Genomic DNA, 13,695 nt, shown 5'->3' with positions numbered 1-13,695 from the left:
GACACAGTTCATTGAAGTGGTTGTTCAGAAGTAGGAATCTCTTCCAGCATCTTTAGTATGGACTGATGAAAATAGTTCATTGAGCTCTGACTTGCAGGTAAGACCACAAGAGATACAATGCTGCCTCCTTCAAATAACTTGCATTAGTCATTTCTGGCATGCTAGTTGCCACGATTCTGGTTTAGAAAAGTTTCTGTATGGGCGGCCTGCCAAGGCAGAGGACGCTGCCTGTCCCACACATCCCCTTCAGGCCCTGATCCCCCTCCAAGAAGCCCCTGCTGCCCCTGAAAGCGGAGCACGCGGGACAATGGCACCAGCGGCAGTCCTGTTTTGCTCATGCATGGCGCTGGGAGGAGCAGTGCAGTGCCACCCTGGGTGCTTGGCAGGCTGGCCTCCCCTTTGCCCCCAGTCTTCCCTGCGTGAAGGTAGCATTTATTATTCCAAAAATGATACCTTCATCTGGTTGTAAAAATTAAGATTATACCAGCAAGAATGAGTCTTTCTGTAAAAAAGTGATTCAAATAGTCTCTTACTAACTAGTGATTTAAATAGTGATTATTATCAATTTGATTTAAATGAAATCCACCCTGCTCACTCAGCTTTGGCCTACCCTGTGATAGTCAATAATCCTGACAAAAAGGAAATTTGTTGGTGGTTTGTCTTGTCCAGCCTCCTAGTGTTCAACCTATTCTGGAGCAGGTTACACTACCCTGGCCTAAAGGGATCAGGTTTGTAATCAGAGTGCTCTTGGATCTAGCATTGTCACTGGAGGACCAAGTGGCCTCCATGATTAGCAGCATTAAAAAAACAAAACAAAAAACCCAGCTTATGCAAGGAAATTAATTGCAACTCTTATCTGGACAGATAGCCCCCAACACTTGCCTCTGCCAGAAACCCCACAAGAGTCCATTAATTTCCTCCCCCTTCAATTATGTGTTTTCAAGAGACATGGGAATACATAACAGCAGCCTACACTTAATAAAAATCAGTGCCCCCCTTCCCTATCCCTCCTTTCTTGGCTTGGGTTCTGCCGGCTTCTTAGAGAGACAGCCAATGGCAACAGTTAGGATGAGTGAAAGCTAGGTTTCAGGGTTTTGCAAAGTGCACACTGAGAAATCTAAGACTGGGATGGGTTTTGGAAATGCATGTTTCAGGCAGGTGTGCTCTTCAGGTAAGAGCCACAATAGGCTGCATCATCCCTGCCTTGAGTTTTCTACTGCATGCTACATGCAAGCGCACTTGGTTCCATTTTACAGCCATTACACTGTAGCTTGGGTGGAGCTCACTCTAGGAGCCTACGGCTAAACAAAAGTATGGTCCAGTAGTGCTTAAAGAGTGATGGGCTAGGACCCAATAGATCAGAAGTCAAATCCCCATTCAGCCAAGAAATGGGCAGGCCACTCACTCTCAGTTTAAGATACCTCACAAGGATGTTGATGTAAGGCTAAAATGGTCAATCAAGAGTTATCTTAGGTCCACTATGAGTCAAGCTCAGCTCTCTGGCTTAGCCATCTTGTCAATTGAAAACAAAGTTGTTACTTAGTCGTGTCCGACTCTTTGTGACCCCATGGACCAGAGCACGCCAGGCACTTCTGTCTTCCACTGCCTCCCGCAATTTGGTCAGGCTCATGTTTGTAGCTTCGAGAACACTGTCTAACCATCTCATCCTCTGTCTTCCCCTTCTTCTTGTGCCCTCAATCTTTCCCAACATCAGGGTCTTTTCAAGGGAGTCTTCTCTTCTCATGAGGTGGCCAAAGTATTGGAGCCTCAGCTTCACGATCTGTCCTTCCAGTGAGCACTCAGGGCTGATTTCCTTCAGAACGGATAGGTTTGATTTTCTTGCAGTCCATGGGACTCTCAAGAGTCTTCTCCAGCACCATAATGGCGAATGGAATTGATTTTTGATGTGATTTCAAAATTTGCAGAGAACAAAGTTAGAAAAAAAAGGCTTTAAGTGCTTATGCTCACAATGTTAAGTAAACAAACCAGAAAATAACACTTGCAACTGTATCTTATTTTTCCTTCTTTTAATAATTTCAAGGGGGGGTGACAAAATGCTGCACTGGGTACCACCTGACCTTGCTACGCCTCTGCTCCAACCTTAACCCATGAAAGTGTAAGTCTGCTTGAGGGGCTTGTTTTCATTTTTAATGCACAACTGGTTTTTTGCAGTTTTCTTCCTTGGAACATATTTATTAGGCCAAAAGATTTTGAACTTACATGTTGAGAAACCAAGGGGTCCCACCCAGTGAAGAATATAAGCCTCCTCGTGTACACGTTAAGTTTTATTGTAACAAAGCAACTTGTACACTTTTTAACATTTAAGCCTTCCTTTTCCCAGTCAAACAAAAAACAAAACGAAGAACAAAAGTATAACAGAGAATGTAAATTCAACATAAGATCCTACAGGTTCTGTTGATTCTCCATCAAGTGGCAGGGCTCAACTGTAATTAGGAGATTTTGTTTTTTAACTCATCTTTTTAACACGCAAACGAGCATGCCAAATGAGCCTTGTTTTGTCAAAATGCCCATTTAACCCACCCTAACATCTGAAACCCAACCCTGCTTGCCGCCTTGTCTATAACTCCGTTTTTAAAAAATGAAAAAGCTAAAAGAATAAAAAAAAGTAGACGACAGATACATGTTGGCAAATGCTAACTGTCCATATTCACATAGAGAGATAGTGTAATCTCTGAGCCCAATATACAGAGAAAGGAGGAAAAAGCTAGATTCTATGCACTACTACACAGGGGCCTAGCACTCTTCAGTTTCCAGCAGAATGAAGGGAGCAGAAGGCTTCTTTTCTTCCCCACAAAGCACGGTGTGTTGATTCCATTAACAGTTCTTTTGTTTTTGCTTCAAAACAGGAATAATAAAAAAGGGTAGAAGGTAGAGGTTTCATTTCCACGGTATGTCGCTTGATATTTTCTCCAAAATTTATTTGTGAACCATAGTGAAGGGGGGGGGGAGACCTCAGGAGAACAAGGCAACGAAAAGGAGGGGGCAGGGAGAAATAGCAACTTGCTTCTAGGACTGGAAAGAGGGGTGGTGGTTGGAATCTGTCAGTGTTCAGTCATCTTCTCCTTCATCTTCCTGTTGAAATACAAAATTTACACATCGCTAAGTAATCATCACATTAATACAAACATCATACCACCCATTCTCTCCTTATTAATCACTATGTTGTTGCTTTTCCAGGAGAGGCTCTACAATCCTCCTTTCTGCTCTACCTAGACATCACAAGGCAAGGTTGCTATTCATTTACAATGCTTGCTAAAGGGACTCTCACAATTAATTTTTTTGCGGTTCTGTTTTTACTTACTTTGTTTTATTCATTTACTTGTTTTCAGTGGTTTTTTTTCTGGGGGTACGCATACTCCTAAACATTTTCTGAATCTGGATTTGGCCTCATTGAGCGGCAGTATTTCAATATGAGTAGGAAAATGAGAGTACCCCTAAACATTTTTTTAGAAAAAAAGTACTGATTGTTTTTACCATGTAATCTTATGATGAAGGGTGGAATATAAATCTAATTCATAATTAAATATAAACAAAGAAACACAGCTGGGCACACTTCTGAGCAAACCTCCTATACTTTTAAAACACTGCTCTTCCACACCAAGAGATCCTCTGAATTACACAGCTACTTAACCCAAGTCGCTCAAAATTATGGCACACAAAGATTAGATGCATGCAGAGATGATAACAAAGTTGCCTGACACCAGGCAGAACATGCACACACCACTGCCACTTTGCCCTTAACCACACCTGAAGTTGCTAGCTGTTAGGTAGCCCATAGCAAGGAACTATTGTCTCCACACAACAGGTAGGGAAAAGTTTCCAGTCAATTCTTGTGCCACAAATATCAGGTAAACTAGTAAAAATCCTTCAAGTGCTTATAATATTTGACATTCATAAAGTTACCATGAACACGCCCTTATTGAACTCAATACATGTATTCAGAATATGAGTCACACAAGCTTAAGAAATCATGGGGCCGAATGAATCTCAACTCAAACCTGGCAAAGTTGCAACTTACAAGGTAAGTTGGTCAGAAAGTGGTACTGATATCACCAAGGATGCAGGTTTTATCCCTGTATGGGACAGCTGCACATTCCTGAAATGGAGGGGGTTAGACTAGATGATCCTCAGGGTCCTTTCTAATTCTACAATTCTATTAACAAGCCATTGCTAAATGGAAAATATCAATCATTCCAACCTCTCCTTCTCCCTCGTCATCATCTTCATCATCTTCACCCTCATCTTCGTCACCTTCCTCATCAATGTCCTCCAAGCCTCCTTCTTCCTCATCATCATCATCTTCCTCTCCTTCACCTTCTTCATCATCCATATCAGGAACCTTATTCAAAGAACAACAATATATGCTACTGTTAGCTTATTTGTCTTAAACCAGCCATAAACACCCTGCTACAAGCATGGTGTAAACTCATTAGAAGACCCTTACCAAGTAGTACTGTAATGGGTTCGGCCAGATGTCATCTTTAATGACCTCTCCTAGTTCATCAGCACCAGCATCAGAATGGTCAGTGAACCAAGTGAAGAAACTCTCAGGTTCTTCATGCTGCCTCTTTCTGCTGGCCTTGTTCTGTGTCTGACTTGAACGCTTTGTCAGATCCTTTAACAAAACCCACACAGAGAAATCATAACTTTCTTTTGAAAATGAGTTTTTCCATCAAAAAAGCATTCACTTTAACTTATGTGACTGCTATTTGTCATCTTTATTCAGAGACTACCAAGCCACTTACTGAATAGGATTGTGTGATAAGGAACATCAAACTGATTTTGATATCCCCATCAATTTCAGAAAAAAGTGGCCATTTGGAAAAACAAAGACTATGCACCTGAGACATAACAAACAATCTGGCCATTTTGAAGTAGTTCTACAAAGGTCACTTCTTCCACAGCACACACTTAAAGCACTCATACCACTTCAGCAGTCAAGGCTTCCATACGAAGAATGCTAAGAATTGTAGTTTGTTAAGGATGTCCCAACTCTTAGCACCCTTAAACTATAGTTCCCTAGATTCTTTGGGGAAGTGGTATAAGGGCACTTTAAATTGTGTAGATGTGATGCAACACATTAACACGGTAGAGAATTCCAGAGCGTTGAAGGAAGCACAGCTTCTTATTAAGAATATCCCATGACCATCAGCTGTACTTTTACAACAGGGTCACATCCCCTTGTGAACAACCCAATCACAGCATTATTGGTTCTCTCCATTAAAATATTTGATGGGAGGAGGAATAAACCTACCAGATTTGCCCTTCTTAATATGAATCTTCTGACAATTCTAGGCCAGACAAGTAGCAAAGGTCAAACAACCGAGTTACTAAAATTTGACATCCAACCCTCCTCGGGTCTCTTTATAAGAGTTACTCAGAACCAGTGTAGCACACTGGTCAGAACCAGTGTAGCACACTGGTTACAACACAACACTCAAATCCTCAATCAGCCATGAAACTGAATGGATGGCATTAGGCCAGTCAGTTCTCAGAGTCTAACCTGCCTCACAAAGTTGTTGTGAGGACAGAAGGGAGGAACCATATATGCTACTCTGAGCAACCTGGAAGAGCAGAATAAAAAATGTATATAAATGGATGAATAAATTGAAGCAATTAGCTTTTAAGAGTTGTATATGCTTGTCCTTTTTCCATCTCTCAGCAGTAGACTAATACCATGCTCTTTTATAGATTAACCATTTCCCTTCACACTATAAAAAGGGTTGCACTCAACTAAGTTCTACTCAGAGGAGACCCACTGAATGCTCATTAATTTCAATGGAACTACTCCAAGTATGACTAACACTGGCTACAACCCACAGATTGGTCTTCACGTGTATTATTTGCTTCATAAGGTTCTCATACCAATCTCAGGAGTAGCTTATGAATTTCACTTAGTGGGGTAGGAGAGCTAAAAAAAATTCACACCTGGCAAACAATGTGCCCCTTTGATTTCAGAAAGGATAGGAGAGTCTAAAAAGACTGGGACACAAATATTTCATGGTCCTTTAGCAGCTATGGTAGGTCATTTACCGAAGTAATGTATTTAGCATTAACTCTGGAAGTGTATACTCTATTCTGACTGAACTAAGCCTCCTAGAGCTTTTTAGACTTGTCTACTCATGTACTATCTGAAACCAGAGGGGCGCATGGGCTGCCAGATGTGAAATAGGGTATATTAGCATTGTTTTCAGCTCTGAAACACAGAACAACCTTAACGCCACAACAGAGGTACAATCATGCTTTGTTGCACCCATGTCTGGAGGAAACCATTCTAGCTGGAGATGGTACAGGCAGCAACCGATTTGTGTGACTGTTATGTTCCAGACCACCCCCTCCTTGTTGGCAGGGTCCATGTAAGGCTGCCCCATACTGCACCCCTCCTTTTGTGATTTTTTGGGGGTCAATTCTGTGTTTGGCATGTGTGCAGTTGTGCACATATTGGGCACACCAAGAACAGCCACTGCCTGTACTAGTGGCTAGAATCACGAATCACGCAGGGAAAAGAAACACTGTTTCAAAATAGACACTGATTTAAAGAAACACAAACAGCTACATACCTTCCCAGATTTCCATTTGATTTCACTTGATTTTGATGATGGGTCCCCACTCTCGTTCAGATGAAACTCTTTAGAGAGCATCTTGTTTTCAAAATATGGATTCTCATCAAAATACTGCAGTCAAGAGAACATAAAATGTAGCTACCAATACAAGGCATATGGATTTCAAAGCAAGGCCTCGGGGAGTTATCAGGCTGTTCTCTCAGCCATCCACATAGGTGGTAAGGAAGGTGCAGCACACCTTTACTTACAAAATCTATTCTGTAACCTGATTTGATGTCTTCGAACTCCGTCACCTCAACTCTGGTCAAATAATGGAGAGCTTCCTCATCTTCTTCTCCCAAAAGTGCAGATACTATCAAAATTACAAAAATTTCCATCCAAAGTTTGTTTTCCATATTCTTTAGCACCACCACCCTACTTCATTTTATTTTTTAAACTTACAGTTGTGCTCTTCTCCAAAATATATCTTGCTTCAGGGTTTTCAAACTATGTCCATAATACGTTGTTACAGGCCATATGCACCAATCAACTAATACAACCTAATTTCTAATGAATTATTTCTGAACTACGTTTACAGACTATTGAGGCCTGAAGTTTAAGTGAATCGGGTTGCCTCCAGGAGCAACTCTTCCCAACTTCTTCAGAGGTTCCACTGACAGAAGCCTTGCTGCCAACTCAACAACACTGCTCAATACAACCAAATAATTGAAATGAAAACTAGTATTTAGGAATTTGAATCACAGACTTCACATTTGGGAAAGAGTACATCTAAGCTATTTTTTGATAGGCTGTCTTGTTGGAATAGGATATTGAATATTGGAAGTCACTTTACAAAACTATTACAAATAAGCTTATAAAATTAAGCTTTAAGAAAATATAGGACTTTAGCATACCTTGTGGGTGGTTGACAAATGTTGTTACCCAAAAATTTGGGATTTTGGCGATCAATTCTGACCTCTTCTGAAAGAATGGTTGGCGGAGTTTGTTGTACTTCTGTTCTACTTTCAAAATTTCCTCACTGGCTTGTTCATTCAGTCTATATAGCAAAGACAATATACAAACACAGTGGGAAATCTGAGGTTTAAGGGAAGTATCAAAGCAGCATGGAATTCAATAGAAGATTTTTTAAATTAGAAGATTTAATCTGAAACCAACAGAACTGGGTCTTCAGTTGATGTGTTCAATGAAGTGTGGTATTTTTGGTTCAAACAAGCCACAACACTAAACACACAACACAAATCTATCCTTACAGATCAGAACCAAATATCTGAATGGTGATGAAGTCAGTCCTAACTGTACAGTAGTACACATTCTCAGGTCAAAGACCGGCATTGACAGAGTAAAGTACAGTATGCTACCATACTGCACAGCATTTCCCACATATAAATCTGTTTTAACTGTGGCTCAATTCTTTACTCACTAACTCAGAAAATTCAGCATTACAATGGCCCAATTTGCCTGTTTGATTGCTGGCACTAGGTGTGCATAAAAGGAATAAAAAATAAAACAATTTAGTTTCCCATTGATTTATTTTTCAATCCCCTGCACTTTTGAAATACTTTTATAGCTTATGTAAAATCCACAGAAGAGAAGCAAGAAAGCATGCTATCAAGCTGACAGGCTGAAAGTTATGTAGTTTCAGTAGCTAGGCTGCATTTGTTGCTGCTGGTAGTGGGATGGGGGGGGAGGCATGGTTTTTTTCCTCCTTGCACACCCATAGCCAGCATTTCTGATTAAGGAGCCGTGGCTCACATAATTTATGAACATCTCTGTCCAAAAGGTAAGCTTCTTATGGCTCCGAACAGTTTCCTTTTCATCTTTTTATTAAGAGATGAAACTGTGTCTAACCATGAAACAGACTTCAGATGTTACAAGCAATGCTGTTTTATGGAATATCTACATTATTATAATATATGTAGAGTAGTTTTAAGTGTATTCTAAAAAAACAGCTACAACACCATCTGGGTTACCTGTCTATTTCATTCTGTACTTCATCAATATGTTCAATTGCTTCCTGTTGCTCTTTGTCTGGAAAAAAAGTGGCTCAAGTCAAATTCCAATTAGTAACACAATTCAATGCAAGTATCCATATTGTGGATGGATGACATGAATGTTTCTCAATCTGCAGTGCTTTTTGACTGTGTATTCAGTTGCTCAAACTCCCCTTTCCTGAGGATATATTTTAACAAAGAAACATAGTATTTTCTTCCTTAAGCTGCAATCCTTTGCACACTTAAAACAGGAAGTTAAGGATTTTTGTGTTTTTTTAAAAAAAGAAAATCCCGAGTATAAACTAGCATAATACTGTGCTGAAAAACTTTAATCCAAAATCTGGGCCCAAGTCTACAGGTAAAAAGAGCTGTTCTTGTCTATTCAAAAGGTATTTTTCAACATTATTGATATTGCCACTTTTTAATTTTTTTAATCTTTATTGATTTTAAATATTAAATCCCTCCACCACAAAACAAGAAAACAAATCACCTCACATACAGAGAAATTTTTACATAGAAAATATGATTCTTCCGTATATTGTGACTTCCGTCATCCTCAATATGGGTCCATCATTACTTTGTTGACTGCATAATTGCATATTTTTAAACTTACCGTTAATTGTCCATATTCTTGGTAGAATATTTTGTTGCAGAAGTTATTCAAGACATTTCAAAGATTTTATCTGAGAACAATGTTCTTTTAAATATATAAATCCCATTCTTTGTTAAACTCTTGGTTTGATTCCTGATTTTCCCTGTCATCTTTGCCAATTCTACATATTCAAATAACTTCACCTGCCATTCCAATTTAGTTGTTTTATCTCCCGCCCACCATCTAGCTACTAATATTCTCACTGCAGTAGTTGCATACATCTTTCTTAATTCTTTTGGTGTATCTGCAGCAATAATACCTAAAAAAGGCTTCTGGCTTTTTGATGACAGTTAATTTGAACATTTTTTAAAGCTCATTATAGTTTCCCAACAGTTTTTTTAATCTTTTTACATTTCCACATCATGTGGTACATTGTTCCCTCTGATTCTTTACATCTCCAGCGAAGATTTGAGCTGGTTTTATACATTGTCACCAGCTTACTTGGCATAATGTACAATCAGCATAACATCGCCATGTAGTTTTCTTTTAACGTATAGCAAGCCGTAAACTTTGTCCTTTTTCCAAAGCTTTTCCCAAGATGCCATCTAAATATTATAACCAAAGTCTTTAGACCACTGAATTGTCACAGATTTAGCCTCCTCCTCTAGCACTTCCCAATCCAGTAAGAGTCTATACATTTTGGAGAGTAATTTAGTCTTACTTCTTATTATGTGGTTCAAAAAACCTCTATGAACTTTGACTTTATCCTAACACAAATAAGCATGCCACCCAAACCTGTTGCCAAATCCCTCCAGATCAAGATATTGCCACTATTTTAGCTTTCTTGCTCCAGTAGAACATATTTTGCTTGTTCTAAAATTTCTCAACTTGCCAGTCACGCTCATCTAAAAGACAGTATAGTAAGCTTTAAGACCATTCAGGGCACTTTAAATAGATCCAAAAGCTTGTTCAACTATACAACTGACCAGTTTAACTTAACTGAAAAACTATATATAACATACTTGGGAACACATTGATTTCCTGGATTACTATTTTTTATGAAATAAAACACAGAGTTGAGTAGGTGAGCATGCTTTAGGATAACAGAAAGGCAGTGTGAAGCAGCTATTTAAAAACCCAGAAGGCAGGATCCCACAAACCTAGACAGAAAAGTTTTCTAGGAGGATCCCCCACGCCCACTTCACCTATGGCCTACCTAAGGCTGCAATTCCATACAATTTACTTGGGACCAAGTTTTAATTTTGCACGACCTACTCATCTGTACTGTACAACGTGCCTCACTCACGTGCAATTGAAGGCAACCGAAGCACAATCACCTTGCAGTTCATCCCTCCAGGGTTTTATTATTATTTTTTAAGGCGGGTAAAAATGAAGGCGGAGGAAACACGTGCGCAGAGCCGGACGCTAGGAACTCTCTTGTAGGCTGGTCTCTGCCATCCAACGAGGGGGGGGGGCGGGGCTACAAGCAGCGCGACTTAAGGGGGGGGGAGCGCTTCTCTCCAATACATGGAAAACTATAGTCGCTTTAAAAACCAAACACCGATTTTTTTAAGATGCAGCAACTGGAAATCTAAGTGTATTTATATTATTTTGTTAGAGAGGATTAAGCCAGAATAACAGATTGCGCTGCAAAAAGTTACAAAGAGATTTAGTCGAGGAAGCCACGCCACAGCCGCACGTGGTAGTGGTGGAATTAGCGATCCACATAATAATAATAGTAATTTATTTGTACCCTGCCCATCTGGCTGCCCCAGCCACTCTGGGCGGCTTCCAGCATATATATACAAAAACATGAATGTAGGAAGCACAGGCGCTTCCCTCCCCCCCCCCCAAAAAAAACCCCAAAACGCGCTACTACCCTCCAAAATGCAAAAGCTGCTGTAACCCGAAGCCATGCCGCGCAGAAAAGCCAATCATGGCGGGCAAGCAAAAAGGGGGCCGGGGAGCAGAGTTCCCGAGGAGTCCGCGAGGATGTGGAGAGAAAAAGACTGAGGTAAAGGGAACGAAAAATGAGGCCTCTTACTGCAGCTGCCGCTGCTGCAAGAGAAGCGAGAAAAGTAAAGGAACGAAGAGAGAACAAGCGAGCGAGTGTCCACCGCGTGGAAGACAAAAGAATTTTAACATGGTCTCCTTTTCCTTGCTTGGCTGTAGCCGCCGCGTCCTACACATCCGGCCCACACGAGCGAGCCCCCCCCCCCCGCAGCTCCAAAGCGTTCTTCCCCTTCCCGCCTCCTGTGGTGGCTGCCACTGCTGTTTCTGGAGAAGATGGCGGCTGCGGAGGTGCAAAAGAACCAGAATGTCTCTCGCGCTTCACTCCCGCCCGCAGGGCATCGACCACCATTTCCACGTTCCACACAAACCCCCGTTTTCGGCCTTTGTACCTGAGATTTCGTCGGTCCCGTCGTGGTTGGAGTTGAGCTCCTTCTGGCTGACTTTGGCCGCCGGCGCCGACATGTTGGGAAAGAGAAGCGGGGAAAGCGAGAGAGGCAGGCAGACACGGACGTGAGGCTGAACAAGCGGAGGAGCCTCACCTCACACCGGGCTTAGCTCAACCCGCTGCTCCTACTCCTCCTGGCTCTTCCTTCGCGTGTGAGAAAACGGGGTGGCGGCGGCAGAACCTGAGGGCCCCTCAAGCTAACTCCACACAGCGAGAGCTGCCTCCTGCTTTTGGTGAGGGAAGAGCAAGCTCTGCGCAGGCGCAAATAAACCTTTTTTCTCCTCCCTCCCCCTCCCCTTCCCTCCCTTTCTCCTTTCCCGCGGCCACCAGAGGTGTAGACCTTTTTCCCGCCCCGTCGCCTACTTCCTGTGTGAGCGTGCGCAAGAAGCCGCGCAAGCGTACAAGCGTCCCTAAAGAAAACGGGTGCGTTGGCTGCAGAAGCTGCCCATCGAGGAAAGGAGAAAATGGAGTTACTGCATAGGTGTCGAAAAGGGCGTAAGCATTTAACTTCCTCCTCCCATCGGGTAGCTAGAGAGTTCTTCCCGCGCGTGCTAATTGGTCGCCATGGCTGTGGGTCTATGAACTAATATTTACGGCTTTCAATGGGAATATGCTATCTGAGGAGAAGCGAAAGTAGGATGGGACACACACACCACGCGCCTGCGCGGACGCATTACCAAAAGCTCTAAAGGGCAGGCTGGTGCTCGCAGCCCCTCGCTTTTCAAGAAATTTTCCCAATAATGTAATTTGGGCTTTACCAAATAAAATGGGAAAAAGGTAAAAGGCGGATCTAGACGAATCCTCGTGAATTCATATGATTTTTTCATTCAAATTAAATAAAACCACCATGATACTGTAGACCATGTCTTACTCTGTAGACAGCATCAAAAAAATCATGCACCCACTATTTTGTGGGGCCGCAGGGGCGCAAAAACATGATTAAAAAACATGGATCCTCATGATTTTGGCACTAGATCAGCCCAAAGTCACCATCAGATCAAACATCATGGCCATGGGCACAGCATCCACCACAAAAATAACAGATCCACGGCTTCCTGGCAAATTCATGGCCCAAAAACGTGGTTTCGAAGCACGGATCCTCATTGATCCTCACGCTTTTTGCATTGGGCCAACCCAAACACACCGTCAAATCACATATCATAGCCAGGGGCACAGCCTACACCACAAAAAACTCGGATCCACACCTGCCTGGCCATACCGTGGCCCAAAAACGTGGTTCCAAAGCATGGATCCTCATGATTTTTGCACTAGATCAGCCCAAAGTCACCATCAGATCAAACATCATGGCCATGGGCACAGCACGCAACACAAAAATCATGGATCCACGGCTTCCTGGCCGTACCATGGCCCAAAAACGTGGTTTTGAAGCACGGATCCTCATGGATCCTGATGCTTTTTGCATTGGGCCACCCCAAACCCACTGTCAAATCACACATCATGCCCAGGGGCACAGCCTTCACCACAGAAAACTCAGATCCCCGGCTTCCTGGTCACTCCATTGCCCAAAAACGTGGTTTTGAAGCATGGATCCTCATGGATCCTCACACTTTTTGCATTGGGCTACACCTAAATCACCATCAAATCACACATCATGTCCAGGGGCACAGCCTGCACCACAAGAAGCCAGTATCCACGGCTTCCTGGCAACGCCATGGCCCGAAAACATGGTTTTGAAGCACGTATCCTCATGCATCCTCATGCTTTTTGCATTGGGACAACCCAAACTCACCATCAAATCACACATCATGTCCAGGGGCACAGCCTGCACGACAAAAATCATGAGCTGCATTACAAAAATCACAGAAATGCCCTTACATACACTGTTAATGTCACCACTGGAACATTACATTGGGTAATAATGTTTAACTTTTTGAATGTTGTCTAGAATGTTGTCTACACGGGGGAATGATTAATGGACTTCAATGTCTGTACACTAATGCGCAAAGCATGGGAAATAAACAAGATGAGCTTGAGCTCTTGGTACAGCAAACTAAATATGACATAATAGGCATCACTGAAACCTGGTGGGATAAGTCCCACGATTGGAAT

General features: G+C 42.1%; 1 protein-coding gene across 1 annotated transcript; it reads right to left on the bottom strand.

Moving 5' to 3' along the window:
• Window positions 1–2,269: 2,269 nt before the first annotated feature.
• On the bottom strand, window positions 2,270–11,879 carry LOC308577837 (protein SET-like). Its single transcript, XM_081178234.1, has 8 exons — window positions 11,570–11,879; window positions 8,555–8,612; window positions 7,478–7,620; window positions 6,833–6,936; window positions 6,582–6,695; window positions 4,466–4,636; window positions 4,220–4,360; window positions 2,270–3,093 (listed from the first exon to the last, which is right to left on the bottom strand). Exons 1-8 carry the CDS (start codon window positions 11,640–11,642, stop codon window positions 3,070–3,072), a joined length of 828 nt encoding a protein of 275 aa, XP_081034360.1. The 5' UTR covers window positions 11,643–11,879; the 3' UTR covers window positions 2,270–3,069.
• Window positions 11,880–13,695: the final 1,816 nt, after the last annotated feature.

This window comes from Podarcis bocagei, assembly GCF_964188305.1.
Source record: "Podarcis bocagei genome assembly, chromosome: W".
Taxonomy (NCBI): Eukaryota; Metazoa; Chordata; class Lepidosauria; order Squamata; family Lacertidae; genus Podarcis; species Podarcis bocagei.
This window is presented reverse-complemented; position numbering and strand designations above follow the sequence as displayed.